This window comes from Neodiprion virginianus, chromosome 6, assembly GCF_021901495.1.
Source record: "Neodiprion virginianus isolate iyNeoVirg1 chromosome 6, iyNeoVirg1.1, whole genome shotgun sequence".
In the NCBI taxonomy this organism is placed as follows: Eukaryota; Metazoa; Arthropoda; class Insecta; order Hymenoptera; family Diprionidae; genus Neodiprion; species Neodiprion virginianus.
The window spans coordinates 17,534,279-17,555,063 of NC_060882.1; the positions used below are offsets into that span (position 1 = coordinate 17,534,279).

Below are 20,785 nucleotides of genomic sequence, written 5' to 3' on the forward strand. Positions count from 1 at the left end.
GAGTTCCAAACACGGTCTTACATAGGGTGCGTTTCAAAACTAGCTGGTAGCGCTAAGAACTCCCTAGGACAGAGTCAGAGCTACTTACAAATTGGGCAGTGCAAAAGAGATAAAAGATGGTTGACAGCATTCGGAACTAATTTCGGAACGCACCTGAAGGAGTGCTTTCCATTTACTGACTCAAGTCGATTTGTGTCACTATTTTCATGTATTCCTTTGCCCAGATTGGCCGGTTACACCAGAAATAGCGACATAAGTCGATTTGAGTCAGTAAATGGAAATCACCCAAGATAAACCCGAATTTCGGTGGTAGGGGCAGGCACACTTGGGTGCATCTTCACGAACAGCCGCGGCAGCGGCAGCGGGCAGCGCGAACGCTGCGATAGCAAAAAACTACCGCTACCGATACATTTCCACGTGCAGTTTTTCGCTATGGCAGCGTTTGCGCTGCCCGCTGCAGCGGCATTTTGCTGTCCGTGAAAATCTAGATTATGAGTACGCTTACACGGCGCTGTATTCCGATTTTACTGTGGCCAACATAGTGATGCCGGATTTAAAAATAGGTGTGAACCCGTCATATACGGTGTAAGGCGCCATTTACATGCATTTTTAAATCCGGTATTATCATGTCAGCCATAGTAAAACCGGAATAACTAAACGTACCAGTGATCTAGGGAGTGATATTGTAAAGTAGCGCGCTCTAAACGTGGCGAAGGTAAGATTCATTCAAAACTAACGTGTAGTTTATTGTCTTGTAACAACAAGTCAATGAACGATACTTGTGGGGTAATTTGGATCGATATTGAGATCGATCATATTCAAAGTACTGTTTAAAAATCGAAAAAGATTCTGACAAGGCGAATGACACAGCAAATATTAATTCTCCCATTTTTATTACTGCACAAACAATCAAATAATCTGAGCAACAGACACTTCTATGTGGTATTTATATTAGCCAAACTCAGCTGCAGTAGAAGTTATATCTATGTAGAAAGTGATTCAGCCAGATTAATGGTCTTTATCCGGATGAGGCAATAATTGAAAATTGCATTACAGTAGGCCGCAGGCCGTGTAAACGTATTACCTTACATCCATCCGGTACTCAAGAATATCACAATTTTTTTTCACACCACCACCTCTGACTATATTTGTTTCTGTTTCGTTCTTTCGAAATTACAGAATAATTCGAATCTGATTCAATATGTAAATAATAATTGAAACACATCCATGTCTGTATATTCGTATTTGGTAATTCTTTCCTTAAAAAGTAAATATCACCTTGTATTTTGGGTGGTAATTGAATATACATTGGAAAGAATTCCTGCTTCATTTATTTGTTTTTCTTTAAATCATCCTGTACTAACTTGGCTTTGAATGAATCCATAGATAGCATTTGCGCACGTTCCACTTTAAACTATTGTGATTTTTCGTACTGTTCCGAATTGCCATACATCTGCTTAGTCTCGTGGTGGAAAATTTCAAGTACTTGTAGATTTTCGCCTTTATTTCTCAAACGTTTCGAATTAAACTTGATAGTTACAAACTGATTGTGAGTCGAAGAACTGCAAATACACATGATGATCCACAAATAATTAAAACTGAATCTACTACAGCCAGTCAAATAACCGTTTTTAAACTTTCGTTTCAAATTCGCTGGGTATAACGTTATCATATCGCTATTCAAGATACTAGTCTTAAGGGGAGAGCCTGCTGTAGCAGGTAAAAAAAAATCGACATTCTTTATTGCCTCAATTGTCAGGAAAATGTCTCAAGAATGTACCCTGAGGTCATAGGTCAAAACTCCAAATATCACTAGAGCTACGAGAAGTTTTCTACTCGCACGTTGAGCGTACTAGTTTACATGACCCTGCTACCCGCTGCGCTTCGGTGCCTTAAAAGCATTTTTCACGAACTGGTTTTTCGGAATTGGCGTGCAACAATTGCAATATAGTTGAAAAACTATTCATACGATCTTATTGAAATTATGAGATGTTTCAGAGTACTATATTTTCTCGCTGGCAAGCGTTAAGTTTGATTAAATTTTATCAAATAAACCATTCATATCAACGAGAAATGAGTAAAAATTTGCGCTGACAAATTCACGTTTGCATTCCAAGCTGTATCATTTCAACAATTTTGGTATACACAAATCATCGGTATGTTTAATGTTAAACCTGGTAGGGTTAATGAGTCAATTCCGTCTAATATAAAGTTGGGAATCTAAGGTTTCTGTATTAGAGCATGTGATTAGACAAAATGGCTAGATGAATACACAATAAAAATATGATGCCAATGAATAGAAATTATGTGTAAAGTGTTAAAGATATAATTTCATTTGTTTAACGCTCAATATGAATTGTGATTTCAATTAGAAATTCGATTGTACTTAATTAAGTCGCTCGATTCGTTGCAATGGTTTATAAATCACTGGATAATTATAACGGAACAGATTCAACACGTAGTCCGTATTCTTCAAGCTGTTGTTGTCGCGTTTCATTTCGTGATTGAAGAAACAATTTCAGCAGAATTGAAATTTCGTATGATTTCGCGATTATTCCCAATATTTTTTCATTGCCTGGGATATCTTACAAATACAATTTTATTCACTTTTATTCGCTTATTCTTTAGAGAAAAACATGTTTTCAACGTTTGAGTTAAGAGAGCGGTGAATTATTTCGATTCAAGTTAATTATTTCGAACTAATATACATAAGCTGTGCATGTATAATTTATATACGAACTACTAGTATTCGTCTATCACTGCGGGCGATTGTATTGATAGCTTGATCTTATGTAATTAAAGTATATGTCATCCGCAGGAGTTTATCCGCAATACAAGACTATGTCCCACATACCTTTTATGGACATAGATTGAGCACTATGTATGCCCATTCACTTCAGTTAGCACTATACGTATATACATTATCCTACGTGGGGTATTTTTACGGACTTAGACTAAATAACTAGTTTTAGTATTATAGCCAGTCTATATATAATATGGTTATTTACATGCATTCGTTAAAGCTGTTAATTATATAATCACTTTTCAATTAGCTATCGAACTTCTTGTATTAATAAAATAATCACAATTTGAATAACTGAAAATGAATACTAAACAATGTAACCGGTTTATAGAAAATATTTATTTTTACCCCAATTAATACGATCTACTTAGCAAATCTACAAATTGCTAACAAGCTTAAATTATGAGAGTCATACCCCTACTGAAAATTATTTTGTGATAAATCATGACCAAAATTCTGATGTATTTTATCATGAATACAAATTAGTACACAAAAAATCACATGATAAATCATGAAGTATTGATTATAAGATAAAATACATAACAAATCATATTACGAAACTATAATTCGTCACATGATTTTTTATTTAATTTATTATATAATCTACACTTCAGAATTTATCTTGTGATTTATTATGCATTAAGTCGTATTCACATGTTAAATTGCATCGTAAAATACATCCGAATTTCGCTCACAATGTTATGTGATTAACCACAGAAAAATTTTCAGTACGGACTGGCCGTAATCTAGAATTGTTTGTGATGATATTTATCAAACACGTGTTTTTTTAAAAATGAAATTTGCATAAAATATGTTCAGACTCATATTTATACACCTTATTTATTCAACTATTGTTTTAAGGAGTTTCATGCTTCTGATTCGAAAATAAATATATATATATAAGTATATATTAGAAAACAAGAAACGAAATAAGTAAGCGTAGAAAATTTTGTTAAACTTATACTATAGTAACTCACTAATAAAAATGTTATTATAATTTCTGAGGCTGTTAACAAAGGCTTCACATTACAGTGTCGAAAAATGTTACAGCATGATAACGTACGTGGTGTTCTTTTATATATCCAGTGTTAAGAAGTATAAAGTGCAGAGGTAAAACTGGTTTGTGTGGGCGAATTGGCGCGGCAGCTTTGCATATGTGATGTACATATAAATGCATTGGTGTAAATTTACATACCTACACATATATGTAAAAAATACTCGCTTTATTCGGGTAATGCTATAAAATATCTACTGGCAATGTTATAAATAAATAGACAGATAGTCTTCGTCTTTAATTAAAAATATTATTTATTGCGATTTTGTTAGTCTTGGAGCAATATTATGCATGATATATAATTATGTTATACTTGGACATCAGTGTGAGCTGATTCGTATCATACAAATAATTCCATCAACATAAAGTATCTCCCTAATTGCACAACTGGTTCAAGTTCAAGTATTTTACTTATCACTCTCAAATACGCAGATTTTTCCTTCATTAATTGTAAGTTGATAATATATATCATATCGTGTGCTGAATATATCTTTTACTCGTTTGCGTTGTATTTTCATTTTCGTGTATACAATTACTGAAGTTTTTAATGACCTAACCCAGCTCTGGATTGAAAAAACTTTCTGTAAAGTCAAAATTCACATCCGGCACCAAAGTTTCGGTAAAGCTCTCAAATATGTTGTCTATTGTCGCTGATCCTGAATGTAAACTTTCTCCGTCACTACCACCATCCTGTAATGAATAATGTTATCAGCTTAGACCTAGGTCACTCACACGATTCTTATTTAAAATATGTGAGAAGTAACAGTACAGAACGGGGTATGATATTGCTTTAATAACATCGAGTTTATTGGTATAAGACTCATTCAAATAATACGTTGATTTATACAAAAGTTGTGTAAGTTAAACAATCAAAATTACTAATAGTCATAAACCCATTGATCATAATTAGAAACATAATTTATCTTACATTGAGATATTTACGCGAGTTAAGAACGTCATAGGTAGATGTATAATTCAATGCAGTGAGTGTGCATGTGTCAGTCTCACGAAAAATGATGGGATGCTGCTCCATAAGTTCAGCACATTCGTCCGTGATGTAGGATTCATCATTATGTAATAATTCAGTAAGCCTTGTTATGTACTTCATAGCTAGACGGAGCGTCGTAATTTTTGTCAACTTTTCATTGGATCCGTCACCCTATAATAATGACTACAGCTCTTTAACTGCATAAAAAGTGAAATAGCTATGCTGAATTGTTTAGAGTTCGAAGCTGTGAGCAGTACGTTATCGAACGAGGGATTTTAATGGATGTGATCGAAAACATCGTTAGTCCTACGAATGGATAAATCAAAACTATTTTAATTATTTATGAAAGTAATAATAACAATTCAACTCTGCTTAAAACTTAAATTACTATCTAACACACAATCATATTATACCGTAAAATGGTTCCAATGGATAAAGAGAATTTTATAAAGACAAAGTCAATTGCTCCGTGAGTTTTATATATAAGTTTAGAATTTTTTTGTAATATAGTGCAAGACGATTAAGGTCCGCTTGCCGAATTCCATGTCTCACAGATACAACTGAAAATTTTTATTTTACCAGAGATCTAATTAATATAGCTGGTTCTGAGTCAAGTGCGCATAAAGTAGAAGACGAATCCCTGAGTTAATACACATCGATTAAAATCCCCAACATTTTCAGTGCAAATAAATTAAGTTTAGAGGATAAGCTACACTTACTGGACAAAATAATTGAGGCATGTAAGACGGTACGGCCTTCCTTAATGTTTCAAACGCCAAATTGATTTCACGCATTCTTGAACGTTCTCTAGCGTTTGCTGTTTTTCTTCTGTACTTACTCAACAATGCTGGTTTTTGTTTAGCATTATCTTTGATGTTCATTTTACTAGTTTGGAAACTGGAGGAGTTATTTGTACCAGCCAAAACGCACTTCCCTTTATCTGGTTCAATTTTCAATTTTGTACGATCTCCAATGCGTGGTCTTAAGCTATATTTTTCACTTCGATTGTGACAACCTGCTAAAGAATTATATCCACTCATCTTTAATCTTCAATCATTCGTATCAGTCCAATTTTGTTAAGAGAATTGAAACAACTTAAATTTTCAGTTACTGATTAAAAGTACTCAGTCAATTGTTAATTCAATTTTAATCATTTTTACTTTTATAAGGTTTACTTTTTACATTATCACATATATTTATAAATATTAAGGATGAATATCGTATAATACTGGCTAACTTCTTTAATTGGAACAGATTATTTTCGGATTAACTTTGGAGGATTAAACTTTCATTAGTTACGCATTTAACAGCTCCTCTATGTTGGGGAATAGTTGTAAGATAGGGAAAAATTATTTACACTTCGTGATTACGTTCTCAATATTTACTCTTTGTATCTATTAAGAAGCGAGTCTACCGAGTACAGAGATCTGCTAAGACCCGCTTAAACCTCGAGAATACGACATGGGTGAACTTCGTAAGATAATCTCCAGAACATTGTAGTGGGAGAACCAGTTTTGTGTAATATTTCAAACTTCAAGCAGCCCGCTCAATTCAGCGCTCCGCGTGGCCGTGACGGAAGTTAAAAAGCATATCTTTTTGAATCTCTTATACAAGTTTCAATACAAGCGATTAATAGAACTATAAACTATAAGCAGTTGACATTTTTTACGAATAATTTAGGATGGCACTCTGATAAAAATTTCGTTAGACGCAGACAGATAAGTACAGAAACTATGTCAACCACCGTATAGAAAACAGACAGAGAATCCGTTTTCCGTCTGTTTCATTAACGTTTTTGGTACATTTTCTGTGCGTTTCTATCCGCGTCTAAAGGAATTTTTAGTAGGGTATTTAAAACATCATTCAACCACTGGTGATAGATCTGTCATGCAGGAACTTTCGTATGATATTCTTAGAGAGCTTTACCACAAGAATACTAATTGTTATCTATACCGACGAGACGTCTTTTTTTCTTTTGTCAGCAAAGAATTTTGCTATACTGCGGACGGTTGTACCAAATGAGTCAGTGACAAACAATGAATTTTGTATCCATTTGGGCAATGACTTCGATTTATGCGCGTATCGTTTATCAAGTAAAACGACGGTTGCATAATCGTTCGCGTGACGTATAGCTCTCCCGATGCATTGATTTACGGCTTTCATGCACAGATTTTCGTAAAATATATTTCCAGCATTTGGTGCCTGAAACAAAGTCATGCTTATATCGAGTAAAATCTAAATTATTATAAAAAAGATTATCCAGACATATGAATACTAGAAGAGAGCAAATCATCTAATATGCTTGTAAATATTCATAAATTCTTTTCATGCACACAAAATCCAATATTGGTATAGTTTATTTAAGCATCGTACTGTATTCTCATTTAAAAACTTGATCTTTTCCTGCAGTTCTGGTGATTTTATATTTGGATACGGCATGCCAATCACAATGATACAACGTCCCAAGTTGTCCGAAAAATTTAGTCCTTCACTTAATTTGCCTCCTAAAAAACATAACACTCAAAATGCAAGTAAAAACAATTACAATATCTCAATAGCCGTGAATTTAGCCAAATTATTGGAGAATATATTTTATACGTTATTATTATAACCAGTGAAAAACCGTTACATACCGATCACGCTGAATAATAATGACCCGTTCCGCGGACTTTGGGGACTTTTAATGGATTTCGTATATTCTTCGAGTGTTTTCTCCACCTGTGACAAGCACGGATATCAAGACTGTTAATTTATAATAATACTTTACTTTTTAATATCAGATTAAATCAACTAGTTCGTGAACAATTGAATACTTCTGAAGCAAGTTTAGACTCCCGAAAGATGTGCTTCTTCCCGGATAACTTTTTCAAAATCCCTGTATCTTCGAGATGCTTGTTGACTGTTACTTCATACTTGTAAGATGGTAAAAATACGACGATTCCACCTGGCACAATGTTACAGAGATTGACTAAAATGCGGCCGATCTCATCTAGCTGTAAAAAAATTTAAGATCATTTATTTCCATAGAATAACGTTATATACTAACAATTCAATACTTTCAATTTTTGGATAATAGTATCAATTTTATCAAACTATCGATGAGAGAAAAATTTGACTGACAAGTTTGCCGTTTTCTCGATTTTGGTAATTGAACTCCAGATCAATTCCACTGGGTCCTCTGGTTAATACATTTGCCATAATATTTTCCTTCGGAACTACGTGTCCGCAAGAAAATATGTGTATCCTTGCAGGATCAGCCCCTGCGCTAGCAAATAATTGATCCCTGAACTCAGACATAGGTTCCATTGTTCCACCAGCCAGAATAATTGCCCTCGCGTCTGTTACTATTCAAAATTCATTTGGAAATGTTTGTATATTAACATATTATTAGGTTTTCCATGTAAAATATAACAAATTCAATTACTGTAGCTATTTTATTGATTCAGAGAATATAAACAAACCAATGTCTGCAAAATGAGCTGCAGGATTCAAGAGAACAAACTTTAGTGCAGCTTGACCTAACGTTGATGCGGGAAGCAAGAATATGCGTCCGTCACAAGAGTTGTTTTTTAGGCATTCAAAAAAATTCATCACAACCATGAAAGAATTAGATTGATTTTCGATTGGCTTTGTATTCTCATTCGAAGAGTTGTCCTCAGCTTCCAAATCTTTCCCTTGAAGACTCTTTAAAAAACCTGAAACTCCAGTCTTTTTTTTTCTAGTTTCATGAATGGTTACAGTACTCCCAACTTTATCGATGTAATTCTGGAGTTTATAAATTAGTTTCGAATTCTTCACAAAATCCATCAGTTGAAATAAATTTATAGTATCTATTTCAGCGAGGACTTCAAATTCTACTAGTGTGTATAATCGTGAAACTTTTTCAGCAACTTCATCCTCTGGGTCAGATTTACTAGTTCCGCCGAGAAACTTTATCAATTTCTTCAGGCAGAAACTCAACTGACTCACAAGTAAAAGATTCTTTGCTGAAAGCCGAGACTCAAATCTATAAATAAAAGAGTCAAGAATTGATACACTTGAGGATGATTGCAATCATATGGTCCCAGCTTATGACTTTCTTTTGAGCCAAAATGAATAGTTTTTTCATATTTCAAAGTGTAACAAAGGGAGCTCATACGATATTGAGTGTGGATTCACATATCTCACTTTTAGGTATATTAAAGCAATAAATACATTAAAAAATTTTTAAATTTTACCTGTTTTGATACTCAGTCAATTGATTGAAAGAATGCAAAAGATTCCTCCCATTTACTTCAGTGCTATGCATTCGTTCTATAGCATCCAACAAGTTGTGGGCTTCATCTATGATCAGTACGTTTCCCTTAAGATTAATTCCCAAGCTTGAGCGCGTGCTTTTGTGTAAGATTGAGTTGTATGGTACAACGATAACATGACCATCCTCTATCGTATTCCGTGACGAATAGTAAGCACAAGTTTCAAGTTCCCTGGCTATTTGGACTATATCTTCTACGTCTTTTATACCACCCAAGATTTGAGTCTTCAGAGACTCCTGATTGCCAGGTAAAAAGGGGCAGTTTGTGGTGATCTTGGATTTTTTAACATTTCTCTCATCTTTACTTGTCATCTTCTTACGCTGTAACTGCAAACACCGCTCATTTACCAGACTGAGGTGTTTTAACTTCTTGACACTGTCGTTTATGCAGTAACTTAAACGAGATGCTAGAGGTATCAAGCGTACGGAATCGGTGTACGGACTGCGTTTTAATTCCCCAATGAACTGGGACAGCTGTGTATGTGTTCTGGAGCAGAAATATATTTTGGTGCTCTCATAGCGATCACTTTCTTCATCTGACTCATCTGAACAATCAGAAAAATCTTCCAAAATCAAATGGTCATCAGACAGGTCATTATATTTTTCATCATTACCCTTGATTAAATTTGTAGACGCTGATTTGGCGAATTTTGCTTTGTGGCATAATTTTTCACCATTGGCAGTAATCTTTTGCTTTATTTTAGACATTTTTTCCTCATATCTTAGTATCAAATCCAATTTATTTTGAAGGGTTTGTTTTTCTTTTTGTACTTCAAGTTGGCCTACCTGAACATTGAACCAATCTGTACTTTTCTTCTTTTCAATCTCAATTAATTTCATGTTTAACACTCCTATCTTATCAATCAAATCATTTTTCTTGTAGTTCTCATGGTCTAGGAGCCACTTAACAGCCCCGCAAATAATTGAGAGAGATTTCCCTGTTCCGGTAGGACTCTCAAAAATTCCTAGATTACCATTTTCGAGGCACATGTACAACTGGTTCATAAACTCTTTTTGAATTTGATAAGCAGGAAAAGGAAAAAGAAATTCTGTAGGCGGTTCCATCAGAATCTACGAAAAAAATCACTGCTACTGGTCAATTAATTTATAACGAAATAATCATTATATTCCACTAAGGGATAACGATTTCAGATCTGCTGGCAATGTTTTGCTATATTCAAACAGCAAATCAGACTTAATTCTGAACAGTGATACACATTCTTTTCATCCTTCCCACTAACTATGAGATTCAAATTTTGTAAACAAAAGCGCAAGTGCCAACCCACGGACTTATGCCAACCAGTAACCATATGCAGTCAGATCAGAAACCAAGGAGAACTAAGACAGAGAGGAAACGGAAACTGATTTTTTATTCTATAGAGCACATGGCTGGTAGTGCGGGATTCTTGTTCCACATTCTACATTTATGACTTAAAGCATATTTACAACTTGGAGCATAAACAGTAATATGCTCTAAGCTACTCAACGAAATCAATCATTGTGCTGTGCCTGTAACTACTGTGTACAGGTCCAATTAACATGGTCTCATAAACGAGTCGGTAAATGTAGGGCACTGCCACTTTTTCATTACCCCGGCGCCCGTTGTGCCCTTTAGCTCGCTTCAAAAGAACACAATACTCATCGCTGGCTGTCTTCAGCAATCTTTTTCGGAAGCTGTCAGCGAGTACCAGTCACCGACAGTCGAGTCGACTGCTGCAGGTTAAAATATTCCTTTTTTGGGATGAACACAAGGTAAAGAAAAAAAAACTGAGGATAGCGCTAGTATCACGTTAATGAGCAATGATTAAGAGAGAGAAAGACGTGTGATAAAAGAATAAAACGTTACTTTTCAGGTCAGGTCCAGCTAGTACTTCTTTTAAATGATTAACCTGTGAATTTACTTTGTTCGTTGTTTACGTGTGTGATACACAACACTATCTTATGCATCATAATCTATAGCGGCCGAAGTTTGAGGGGAATTTTCATTTTCGTACAATATTTTTAACATAATTTAAGATTGGATAAAAACCAGCCGACTGGAGAAAAACGAAGTTGCAGCTAAAATTTGATGAACAACATCTTGGTGAAAGGCTTTTCCATTTCTAAAAGGGCAAAAATCACAGATTGTTTAATTACATTTATAAGTACGTAAGTCAAATACAACAACATGGCAGAGCACTCTATCCCTCTCGACATTCTTGACGACCTTCGCAGGTTAGTATTTAGTTATATTTTTTATTACCTGAATTAACTTTATATTTTAATCATAAGGTTTCCCACATTTTTTCACACCATCACTTGACCGATATCTTTGAAAAGTACATTTTGTCATTTTATTACGTAGTTCGCACATTAGTGTAAAATAGTAAGCATCAACAACTTCAAGTTTTAGTTTTGACGTGGCTCTGATCAAATGGTTTTCAATCTTCCAGTCGATTCATCATCAATGTGCCTGAGGAAGAAAAGAAAGACCTGGTCAGAATTTGCTTTCAAATAGAATTGGCACACTGGTTTTATCTAGACTTCTTTTGCACAGAAGAAAATCCAAAACTGAAACAGTGTAATATGAAAGAATTTGCGACGCATATGTTCCAACATACTCCATTCCTGAAACCACATGTCAACCACATAGATTCAGTCATCGAGCAATGGAGATGTTACAAGCAAAATGTGCCGACTTATGGAGCTATAGTACTAAATGAAGACCTGACCAAAGTCTTACTGGTTCAAAGTTACTGGGCTAAAAGTAGCTGGGGTTTCCCCAAGGGAAAAGTAAACGCAGATGAAGATCCTTCTCACTGTGCAGTTAGGGAGGTTTTAGAGGAGACGGGATTTGATATATCAAATTTGATAGATAAAAATGAATACATCGAGTCTGTGATAAACGATCAACTTGTAAGACTTTACATTATATCAGGAGTTCAAAAAGACACTAAGTTTCAGCCTAAAACACGTAAAGAGATAAAGAATGTCGAGTGGTTCGCTCTGGCTGATTTACCAAACAACAAAAAGGATATGACGCCTAAAGTAAAGATGGGGGTTGGACCAAATGCCTTGTTTATGGTTGTCCCATTTGTCAAGTGAGCACTTCTCTTTTTATGTCTATAATCTGACTGATTTACAGGCATTCCAGTTTAAAATTTTACTGCTTCACACCTTGCAGTTAGGATCACCAAATTCGTGGCATTTTTAGTCGTATGGAATCAGTTTTCAGCTTTTCTCCAATTTTTAATTAAATATCTCAGCATGATAAATATGACACGTATTATGCAGCTGAAACAATATAGCGTAGATGAAACTTAGTTGGAACAGAGCAACAAGAATTACCCATGTTGTATGAAAGCTAAAAATGTATAGTTTAGTGGCAAATGGACAATATTTGGCTGGAAAACCTGGAATTTTTTACAGGCGCATGAAACGCTGGGTCCAAGAGAAGCAGCAACGAGAGAAAGGTGTAACTGCCACTAGGAGGCACAGACACAAATCCCTTGGAGATGTTGAATCTATTTCCAAAAGTAAACGCCAGCAGCAAATGATTCCGCAATCTGCACAGGTTATTACTTTTCGTTAACACAGATAAGCACTTCGAAATAGAAATCGTCTAAGTTTTCAATTTCATTTCTCCTAAATTTTTATCCAACCTGAAATTAAGAAAAACCGAAATTCAGTTTTAACCAGGATTGAAATTATTTTTCATTTAAAATTTTGTTCAGAAGTAAAAATTTCTCACCAACTTTTACTTTGATCGAGAGTTACAAAGCTTTTACAGATAGTCTGAAATCCAGCAAGAGATATAGTTGGGAGAACAAGAATTTTATGATAAATCACTTGTTGGAAGTTGCAGTAAATATCAATATCGCTAATTTTCAGAACCCACATCAAGCAAATACCTCACCTGGTCGTAGTCGAAGAAGTACCAATGACCCAAGAAATACGCCAATGAAAGGCGCGTTCAAGCGTAATTTGTTTGGCGAACCAGGTGAAGAATATTCCCCTGCAATGCTGGCTAAGCAATTGATCGACAGTCCTCAAGCTCAAAGGGAAGCGTTCGGAAGTCCACAGAACATCGAATTCTATGAAGAAACAGCGATGCGCCCTGTGTCCAACCCTGGTAAACGTGGTGATAAATTTTATTCCACTGGTAATTCGAAATCCCAGAGTTTCAGAGCTGACAAGACAGGTAGGCTTTACTATTTGATTGGATCAAACTGTGTAGCCATTTACGACGTTCGTCAAACTACTGTAGTATTAACGCTGACCTTTGTTCTTTGCAGGGGATAAAATATTGTCTCAGGAGTATCATAATACTCAAGTAAAAGTGCCAGACGGAAATATAAAGTCACTTTTGTTTGGGGAAGCAGCTCGTAAATTACCAAATAGCTACGACTCCCCACAATTGATTTCAAAGTCCACCTCGTTATCATTGAGTGGTGGCGATCGTAATAAAATCTTACCGTCAGTACAAAGTTACGGAGCTGATATATCCTTACAATTTCGTGCCAAAGCATGGACACATTTCAAGTTCGACAAAAGAGCAATACTTAACTGCTTGTAAAGAATTTTCTACTATAAGTAATGACGAAATTACCTATTATGCATCTGTGATCTCAATCGAAGTGAAAACATGAAAATATAGCATTTTCATTATTTTATAGGTATGTACACTGACGTTCAATCATGCCTTCATCTTCTAGTGTTGTGTGAAAACTGAACCGTGATTCGACTTCATCATGATTGATAAGTTGCATCTGTTTCTCCATTAATTACCATAATTTGTATAAAATTAACCTATTTCTGTTTAGAATCAATATTGTGAACAAAAAGAAATCATTGAAAATGCTATGTACGCATGCATTGCTATGTGCTATGTGTTTGATATTTATGGTAAACAATATTTGAAGATGAAGAAAAAATAATCGTATGATAACATCCTACGATTAGTCTGTTGGCAGTTGTATAAATGCTTGAATATGCCAGACAATGTAAATAAAGTTATTGTTTCACGTAAAAATGTATAGCGCTAAGGGAGATAGTGTTAATCATTTTATATTCTTATTCATTTTTTATATCAGTGAAAATGATGGTGTGTGTTGTACTGTCGCCTGCAGTGGCCAGGTGTAAGTTTTCTTTTTTCTTTTTCTTTTACACTTGAACATTAAGATTTGGGATCGATATAATTTAAAAGAAATATTTGTACCGAAACCATGCCTCTTCTCGGTGTGAGAACAGGAAAGGTTCATTTTTGCGCCATCAGTCGTTATAATAGTTACAGAAATGCCAAGTAAACCGTTATTTAATGACCCTACCAGCAGAACGACTCAAAACGACTGCTTCATTTTGTGTCATGGCGCATTTTCGATTTATTGATCTATACTTAGAAAGATAATGTCATCTAATCCAGCCATTTCTGTTTAAGGAAAAAGGCCATTTTTTATTTTCTAAATGTATGAATGTATGTAACCCGTGCCTTGCGTGCCTATAATGAACATCGTGCCTAATTAGCATGTTTCAAATCAGCAAATCATTCAGATAACTTTCATTTGTTCTTCCTTTAAATTGTTCGAGACAATAAAATGGCTCTAATAGTTTTAAGAATTATTAATCTCTCGTGTAAGATTCAAAGGAATGCTTTGCTTAAAGTACCTATATATTTTGATGAGCGTGAATGTAACAGACATTGTAAAAAAATACTTATTGTACAGCTTTACAACAAAGTAGTATCATCTTTGTGTTCAAATTGCAACATCGTTTTGGTGGTACTAAAAAGACAGGCATATAAATTTCGACTGCAAAAATCACCGTAATGATTTACCTAAGAAAAACTTTTTTCATATTATTTAATTTTCATTTCTTTTTCTCTTACACAGTATGCATTTGAAATTTTTTTTATCTAAATGAACAAACGAAACTTCTAACAAAATCAACAGTTAAAAATATTTGAATTTAACTACCTTTTTCTTTTTGCTGCTCTCACAATCTATCAATCAGGTTGAAATTTGCAATTAGTTTTATTTTTATACATAAATCTTTAGTCCATTTGAATTGGAGTTGCAATCTAGTGGTGTTTAAACGTCCTACACGTTCCTTACTGCTCAGCGAATCCACGTTATCTTGTCTACTAAATGTCATGACAAATATAGGTAACAAATACTTTTGTAATATGTGACTATTTTCAATATATACAATTACGAAAATACAAATCATTATTTAATTAAATATAATATCTTTTCAGCAAACCATACTCTTAATTGTAAAGTTTTAACAACTATAAATTACATTACAGTCCCAATTATTCATTAAAGTAGTTGTTCAAGAAGCGAGGCAACTATTATTCACATAGGTGAAAACAAAATTTAACGAGATACAAATTTATTTTTGCCCTTCGATCTAATATTTTTTGGAATAACAAATCAGAAAACTTGAATTTGAGGGGCTTGATAATTTCTATATTAAATAGTTTTTAAAGACCGAAGGCTTTAGTTTTTAATAGTTATTTATTTTTGTATTACTTACAATAATTATCATGACATTTAGTTTTATTTGACCAGAAAAGAGACTGCGTGTTTAAGAACAAACAATAATCACGGATCAGTGACGTAATTCTGTTGCATTATATTATAATTATATAAACATAATAGTAGTAATAACAATAACCTTCATCATGATTATCAATTACAAATCGAAGTTTTTTTTGGAACATGTATCTTATCCATACATACTTCAGTTACATAAGGTATTCCTATTTGATTTCATGTAAAAAAAATGCATAAATGATGACGATCCTTGTATACAATTATTCATATGTTGCAAAGTTTCAACATGGTGATATCTGCCTGTAAAACACATACATAATGCACTTTGCAACTAAATATAAATTAAATGCAAATACAAATGCGATTGATCAGAAATGGGCTATGAATTAGTAGCGCAAAGAAATTTTCTTGAGAAGCTTTTCCTTTTTGCAATTAGGCGGAACGCAACGGATCGTTTCACATGATTGACTCAATAATTCTTCATTGTAAGTAATGTCGATACTTTCAAATGGTATGGAAAGGATTCCGTAAGATATCAACTCATAATAAATATTACACATCAAATATACATACAGAGCATTTTACGAGGTATAAATTGAGTGAAGCACAAATCAATTTGTTTCTGTTAAGTTCAAGAGGGTAATTTGCATTCTAATCTAAAAAAATCTCATTGTATTGCACTCGAAGATTGAAAAAGATAAACTTTTAATTGATGATTTGACATGATTTATCGATTTTCGAGCTATGAGGCTCTTGAATAAATGATGACTGATTTATTATACTGAGTAACTATCGACAATACTTTTACTTTATTTTTATTCAAAATACAAGGTTAATTTTTTCCATGCGATGATTGCGCGGGGGGGGCTGCATGCCTATAATTGCCCTTCTAATTGATAGCCCTGATTTTATTAATTGTAAATTATTTGAACATCCTGATAATTAGACTAGTGCGGATGGATTCTTAGACATTAAACACTAATATTAGCTAATCTGGTGGCAAGCGTATCTATCGAGTCTGGCCTGAGTGGATATAAATGTAATAGAATTTACACATTTTGGATCAATCAGGCATGTGATGTGAACTTATTATAAAATCAGAGTTAGTCGTAAAACAAGCTCAATGTTCCTAGAGGCAAGTAAAATTTTTAATACGTGGCTGATTGGTCCATATTACAATAAATTAATCTCTACAAATTATTTCTCAACATATATTACCAGAATATTAAATCCACAAACAATACGCTATTGAGCCATCTTAATTATAGCATAGTAAAGATGTATCAGATAAGAGCAATATTAAAACAACAAAAAATCTCAGTATTGTGAATAGGTGTCACAGTGTGTGCATACACAAATTAAGGTACACGGATTTTTGTGGTGCATTGCACAGATGACAATTGTACTACCCCAAATTTTGATTAATATTAAAAAGTAAAACTTTTTTTTGTTGTCAAACTGCGTTGTGTCGTATGAGAATTTATATACCTATAACAATAATATACACGATCGTTTAGTTGTATATGTTTCACTGTGTTCAATGGCTTAAAGCAATGAAAATCCATAGAAAAGTGATTTTTTTTTTAAATATCTTAAATTGAGCACATCTTGTGCAGAAAAAAAAATGTACAATTAATTCATTAGTTGAATGATTGAGATAACTAAATAGATTTTTGATTCGACCCTTAAATATTGGTTCATAATTAAAAGACAATCGTTCATAATTGTAAATATTATATCTGTGGTAATCTGTTTGCTCGTTATATATTATTTAATATTAAGTAAATCGAAATTCAATTCGAAGAAGAGCATGTTTTATGCAATAAAAATACAATCTCTCTCAAATCTCTGTAAATATACACTTGCGAGAAAAAATTGGATACCAGAAGGGTGAAGAAATATATGCATATGTATAATATGTGTATGTACAGAAATTTACTTGAACCATACGAGAAGTGATAAAGTTCTTAACAATTTAGAACTATATTACGTGATTTTTGTATCTTTGATACTCTAAAATAGATGACAGCAAGTTACCCTACGTAGGTTTTTTTTACCTAAGATTCTTTCATATCACTGCAAGAAGAATGAATGAGCTAACCTTTGTCATTCATTCAAACATTATTTGTCATAAATTCATTCATTTTTGTAATTTTTTTTAATTTAATTTATTTTTCTCCTAGCAAATTACATTTCTTGTGTTCTAATTTTGATTAATAACTATCATCATTTTTTTCTAATTTTCTCTCATTTCTCAATTTTGTATGAAATATAATTTACCGTTATTTTGCAAGCTATTATACTATTATGCAATTCCATTTTACGGAGTATTTTTTTTTTTTTAGGGTAAAAGTTTTCCTATCCAGCATACTGACACATAAGCGCGCTGTTGTGTATTTACGTTCATACATAACATATTGATCCAAGTATAACTTGACCCTTAAAAATAAATCAACTTTTGATTTAACAAATCCGTTTCAGAAATCATCTTCTACATCTTTCCGTGAAAATAATGTTACATGTAAGTTGACTAAGATTTTTTTTTTTTTTTTTTGGTCATATCACGAAACCTTGACTAATATTTGAAACAGTATCATAAAATATATATGAAAATGCATCCAGACTCACATCAGGAAACATATACATGTAAAGAAAATACTCTTACAATGAATAAATTATGCCAGAACCTAGATATCTGAATCCTTTATGCCTGTATTTTATAATAATCTTAAATGAAAAAGATTCAAACAAATTACAGTGTACTGCATTCATATTCAATTTAAATAACTTTCAAATCTGATTTATCTTATCTATGAAACACGTAATTTTTCACTTGTATCATTGTCTCTCGCATCAATTAGAACACAGCCAAGCAAACCTTACTGAATAGATGCAAAGCCAAGTATACTCTTCATTCTCGCATTGTCGATTTATTGCAGTATTCTTTTTAGACAAAGCCATACGTAAACCTACTTTATTTCTGCATTCACAAATCTGTTTGGTAAAATCTGATTTATACGGAAAGAAATTACGGTGAAATTTGACGCATAGGAAGCATACAATGATAGTTATCTTAAGTTAAAATTGAAGTAATACATCAATTCAACACGTTAATTTTGAGCAATTGCAAACGCCCTGTTCAAGGATGATATTCAAGAACTATGTACTTAAAATATATTTCAACGAAAAGTTCAGTCTGTCAAAGTTTTCGTCAAAACAGATTGATGATAACTTCTTACAGATACGCATTATTAGGGTATGGGTAAGTTTCAGGTAATCTTGTGAGAAATGAATTTATTATGTGAAAAGAGTTTTCAAATCACCAGTTCACATACTTCAACCAAAGTAACGCATCCAAAATTTGATTCTAGAGAGTGAAATTGAAAATTTTGGATTTTGTTGCATAGGCAGTGGTTATGAGAATGATAAAAAGCAAGGTTTTGTCTTATTTCTAACTGAATCTAGCATTGGGTCTAGGTAATCTCTGAAATTGAGTATTGGGTGTAAATGGAAAGTTTTAAAATATGAATGAACTCATGAGCAGTTCATAACCATTTTCTAAATGTTGGTATGCCTTCAATGATTGTCTAGGCAGCCACCGAAGTAAAATTCTTGGACGCAGTCGTCAATTCTGTATATTTATTATAATGTGTCCATTGCTAAATGTTCAGTAGCCCAAAAACTGAATTATTATTCAATCGATGTAGGCCAACACAAATTGGGCCAAAAAAAAATTAAACACAATTGCTCGATAATAAGCTTAAAGATTGCTGGTAATAAAAGTCCAAAATGATATGAAAAATGAAAAGAATTGACTGCTATATCTAAAAGTTTTATTTCATCACCAATAACGCAGTCAAAATATCCACAGATAAGAGCTTCAACTTTTTTTGGAGATCTGAGTACACTTGGTAGTTCACGACAAGTTGAATTGCTGAACACATACCAAAACTTAGTATGGACGTGAAAGGTGGAACACTAATAAGATGCATGATTGATATAACAGGTGGAAAAGATCCAACTCTCCCTGTGCACACTCTGATTTCTGACTAAAATTATTTTATGTTAGTTTGTAAAAAAAAAAAAAGAGCACCTTCTTTTGTAAACAAGAATTGAGTTACTCTAATCATAATCTGAACTACTATAAAATTGTTAATTATATGATCTATAATATAAATCCAGACAATTATTTTAAGGCGGAATTTGAACCCCTGATTTTCATTTTGTATTTCGCATAATAAAAGTCTCAACCATAATTACTTCAATCTATGGTAATCCGAGCACAGACGATGAATATTTTGAGGTAGTTCCCAGCTTTGCATGTCAGCTTGACTCAAACTGAAGAAATTTTTTGTTTACAAAATTCAACGAAACCTTTATTTCAATCTTTTCCAACGTGAGTTTTTCAAAAATATCAATAAATGCTTAGTTCCTCAAAATCATATTTGGTAAATAATGCTAACTGGAAAAGTTGAAATTTGATTAATTGTAGTCCTAAAATATGGGAAATTCCATACAAACCCGACCAATGTCTGACCTTCACCATTTTTGATTATGTTTAAAAAATTTGATGCAATTGTTCCAACTCTGAAACAGCAGCATGAATTTTTTCAGATTGTTCATCTAACCAGTTAATTATTTAAAAATATTTGAAGACATCCACTATTTTTAAACATCTCAAAGAATTCTACAGAACCGTAATGGGCCAAAATTTTTTTTTCATCACTTTTAATTTTTTTTCGATTACGTAAAACATTGTTTAAAAGGTTTGAATATTCCCGAAAAATCTTGAAACTTGCAATTTTTAAATCCGCTGTGATAGAACCCGTCTAGAAATGTTTGAAGTGACAAATTAAAATTTTGAAAATTTATTCAGGCCGTTTAAACAATGTTTTAGTTGACCAAAAAATTGAAGATGCTAAAAAAAACAGCAACAAAAATCGGCACACCTTGGGCTCGTTCTTGAAATGTTTGGAATGAAGAATACATTTTTTCAGAATTGTTTGAGAATTTAAAAAAAGTTCGTTTCCAAAATCACTTAAAATATTTTTAAGTAATTGACTGGTTGAATAAAAAACTTGAAGAAATTCACGGTAGTGTGTTAGACTTGAAA

At 33.2% G+C, this 20,785-nt stretch overlaps 4 protein-coding genes across 9 annotated transcripts in view; 2 read left to right on the forward strand and 2 right to left on the reverse strand.

Annotated features, from left to right (window-relative positions):
- LOC124307408 (fasciculation and elongation protein zeta-2-like) overlaps positions 1-20,785 on the forward strand; it is a 396,278-nt gene that overhangs the window by 44,046 nt on the left and 331,447 nt on the right. The window lies entirely within an intron of this gene.
- Positions 4,119-5,927, reverse strand: LOC124307386 (helix-loop-helix protein delilah-like). Of its 2 annotated transcripts, none has more exons than XM_046769016.1 (3): positions 5,565-5,927; positions 4,786-5,016; positions 4,119-4,547 (listed from the first exon to the last, which is right to left on the reverse strand). In XM_046769016.1, exons 1-3 carry the CDS (start codon positions 5,883-5,885, stop codon positions 4,410-4,412), a joined length of 690 nt encoding a protein of 229 aa, XP_046624972.1. In that variant the 5' UTR covers positions 5,886-5,927; the 3' UTR covers positions 4,119-4,409. The 2 variants fall into 2 exon arrangements, with proteins under 2 accessions (XP_046624972.1, XP_046624973.1); XM_046769017.1 differs by having other exon boundaries at positions 4,409-4,547; positions 4,800-5,016.
- Positions 6,793-10,430, reverse strand: LOC124307329 (ATP-dependent DNA helicase DDX11). The gene is made up of 7 exons (XM_046768877.1): positions 9,063-10,430; positions 8,307-8,851; positions 7,966-8,189; positions 7,659-7,838; positions 7,479-7,563; positions 7,219-7,349; positions 6,793-7,047 (listed from the first exon to the last, which is right to left on the reverse strand). Exons 1-7 carry the CDS (start codon positions 10,202-10,204, stop codon positions 6,793-6,795), a joined length of 2,562 nt encoding a protein of 853 aa, XP_046624833.1. The 5' UTR covers positions 10,205-10,430.
- LOC124307350 (m7GpppN-mRNA hydrolase) lies at positions 11,161-17,276 on the forward strand. Its single transcript, XM_046768927.1, has 5 exons — positions 11,161-11,353; positions 11,572-12,219; positions 12,548-12,692; positions 13,010-13,319; positions 13,414-17,276. Exons 1-5 carry the CDS (start codon positions 11,307-11,309, stop codon positions 13,692-13,694), a joined length of 1,431 nt encoding a protein of 476 aa, XP_046624883.1. The 5' UTR covers positions 11,161-11,306; the 3' UTR covers positions 13,695-17,276.

Excerpts from the sequence above, each read along its gene's own strand:
- LOC124307329 (XM_046768877.1), bottom strand. The coding sequence starts at position 10,204 with ATGGAACCGCCTACAGAATTTCTTTTTCCTTTTCCTGCTTATCAAATT. Across the intron at positions 8,852-9,062 it reads TTGACTGAGTATCAAAACAG|ATTTGAGTCTCGGCTTTCAG; the intron begins GTAAAATTTAAA and ends TTTTATTTATAG. Across the intron at positions 7,564-7,658 it reads AGTCTAAACTTGCTTCAGAA|GTGGAGAAAACACTCGAAGA; the intron begins GTATTCAATTGT and ends TGCTTGTCACAG.
- LOC124307350 (XM_046768927.1), top strand. The coding sequence starts at position 11,307 with ATGGCAGAGCACTCTATCCCTCTCGACATTCTTGACGACCTTCGCAG. Across the intron at positions 12,220-12,547 it reads ATGGTTGTCCCATTTGTCAA|GCGCATGAAACGCTGGGTCC; the intron begins GTGAGCACTTCT and ends AATTTTTTACAG. Across the intron at positions 12,693-13,009 it reads TGATTCCGCAATCTGCACAG|AACCCACATCAAGCAAATAC; the intron begins GTTATTACTTTT and ends GCTAATTTTCAG.
- LOC124307386 (XM_046769016.1), bottom strand. The coding sequence starts at position 5,885 with ATGAGTGGATATAATTCTTTAGCAGGTTGTCACAATCGAAGTGAAAAA. Across the intron at positions 5,017-5,564 it reads TGCCTCAATTATTTTGTCCA|GGTGACGGATCCAATGAAAA; the intron begins GTAAGTGTAGCT and ends TCATTATTATAG. Across the intron at positions 4,548-4,785 it reads ACTCGCGTAAATATCTCAAT|GATGGTGGTAGTGACGGAGA; the intron begins GTAAGATAAATT and ends TATTCATTACAG.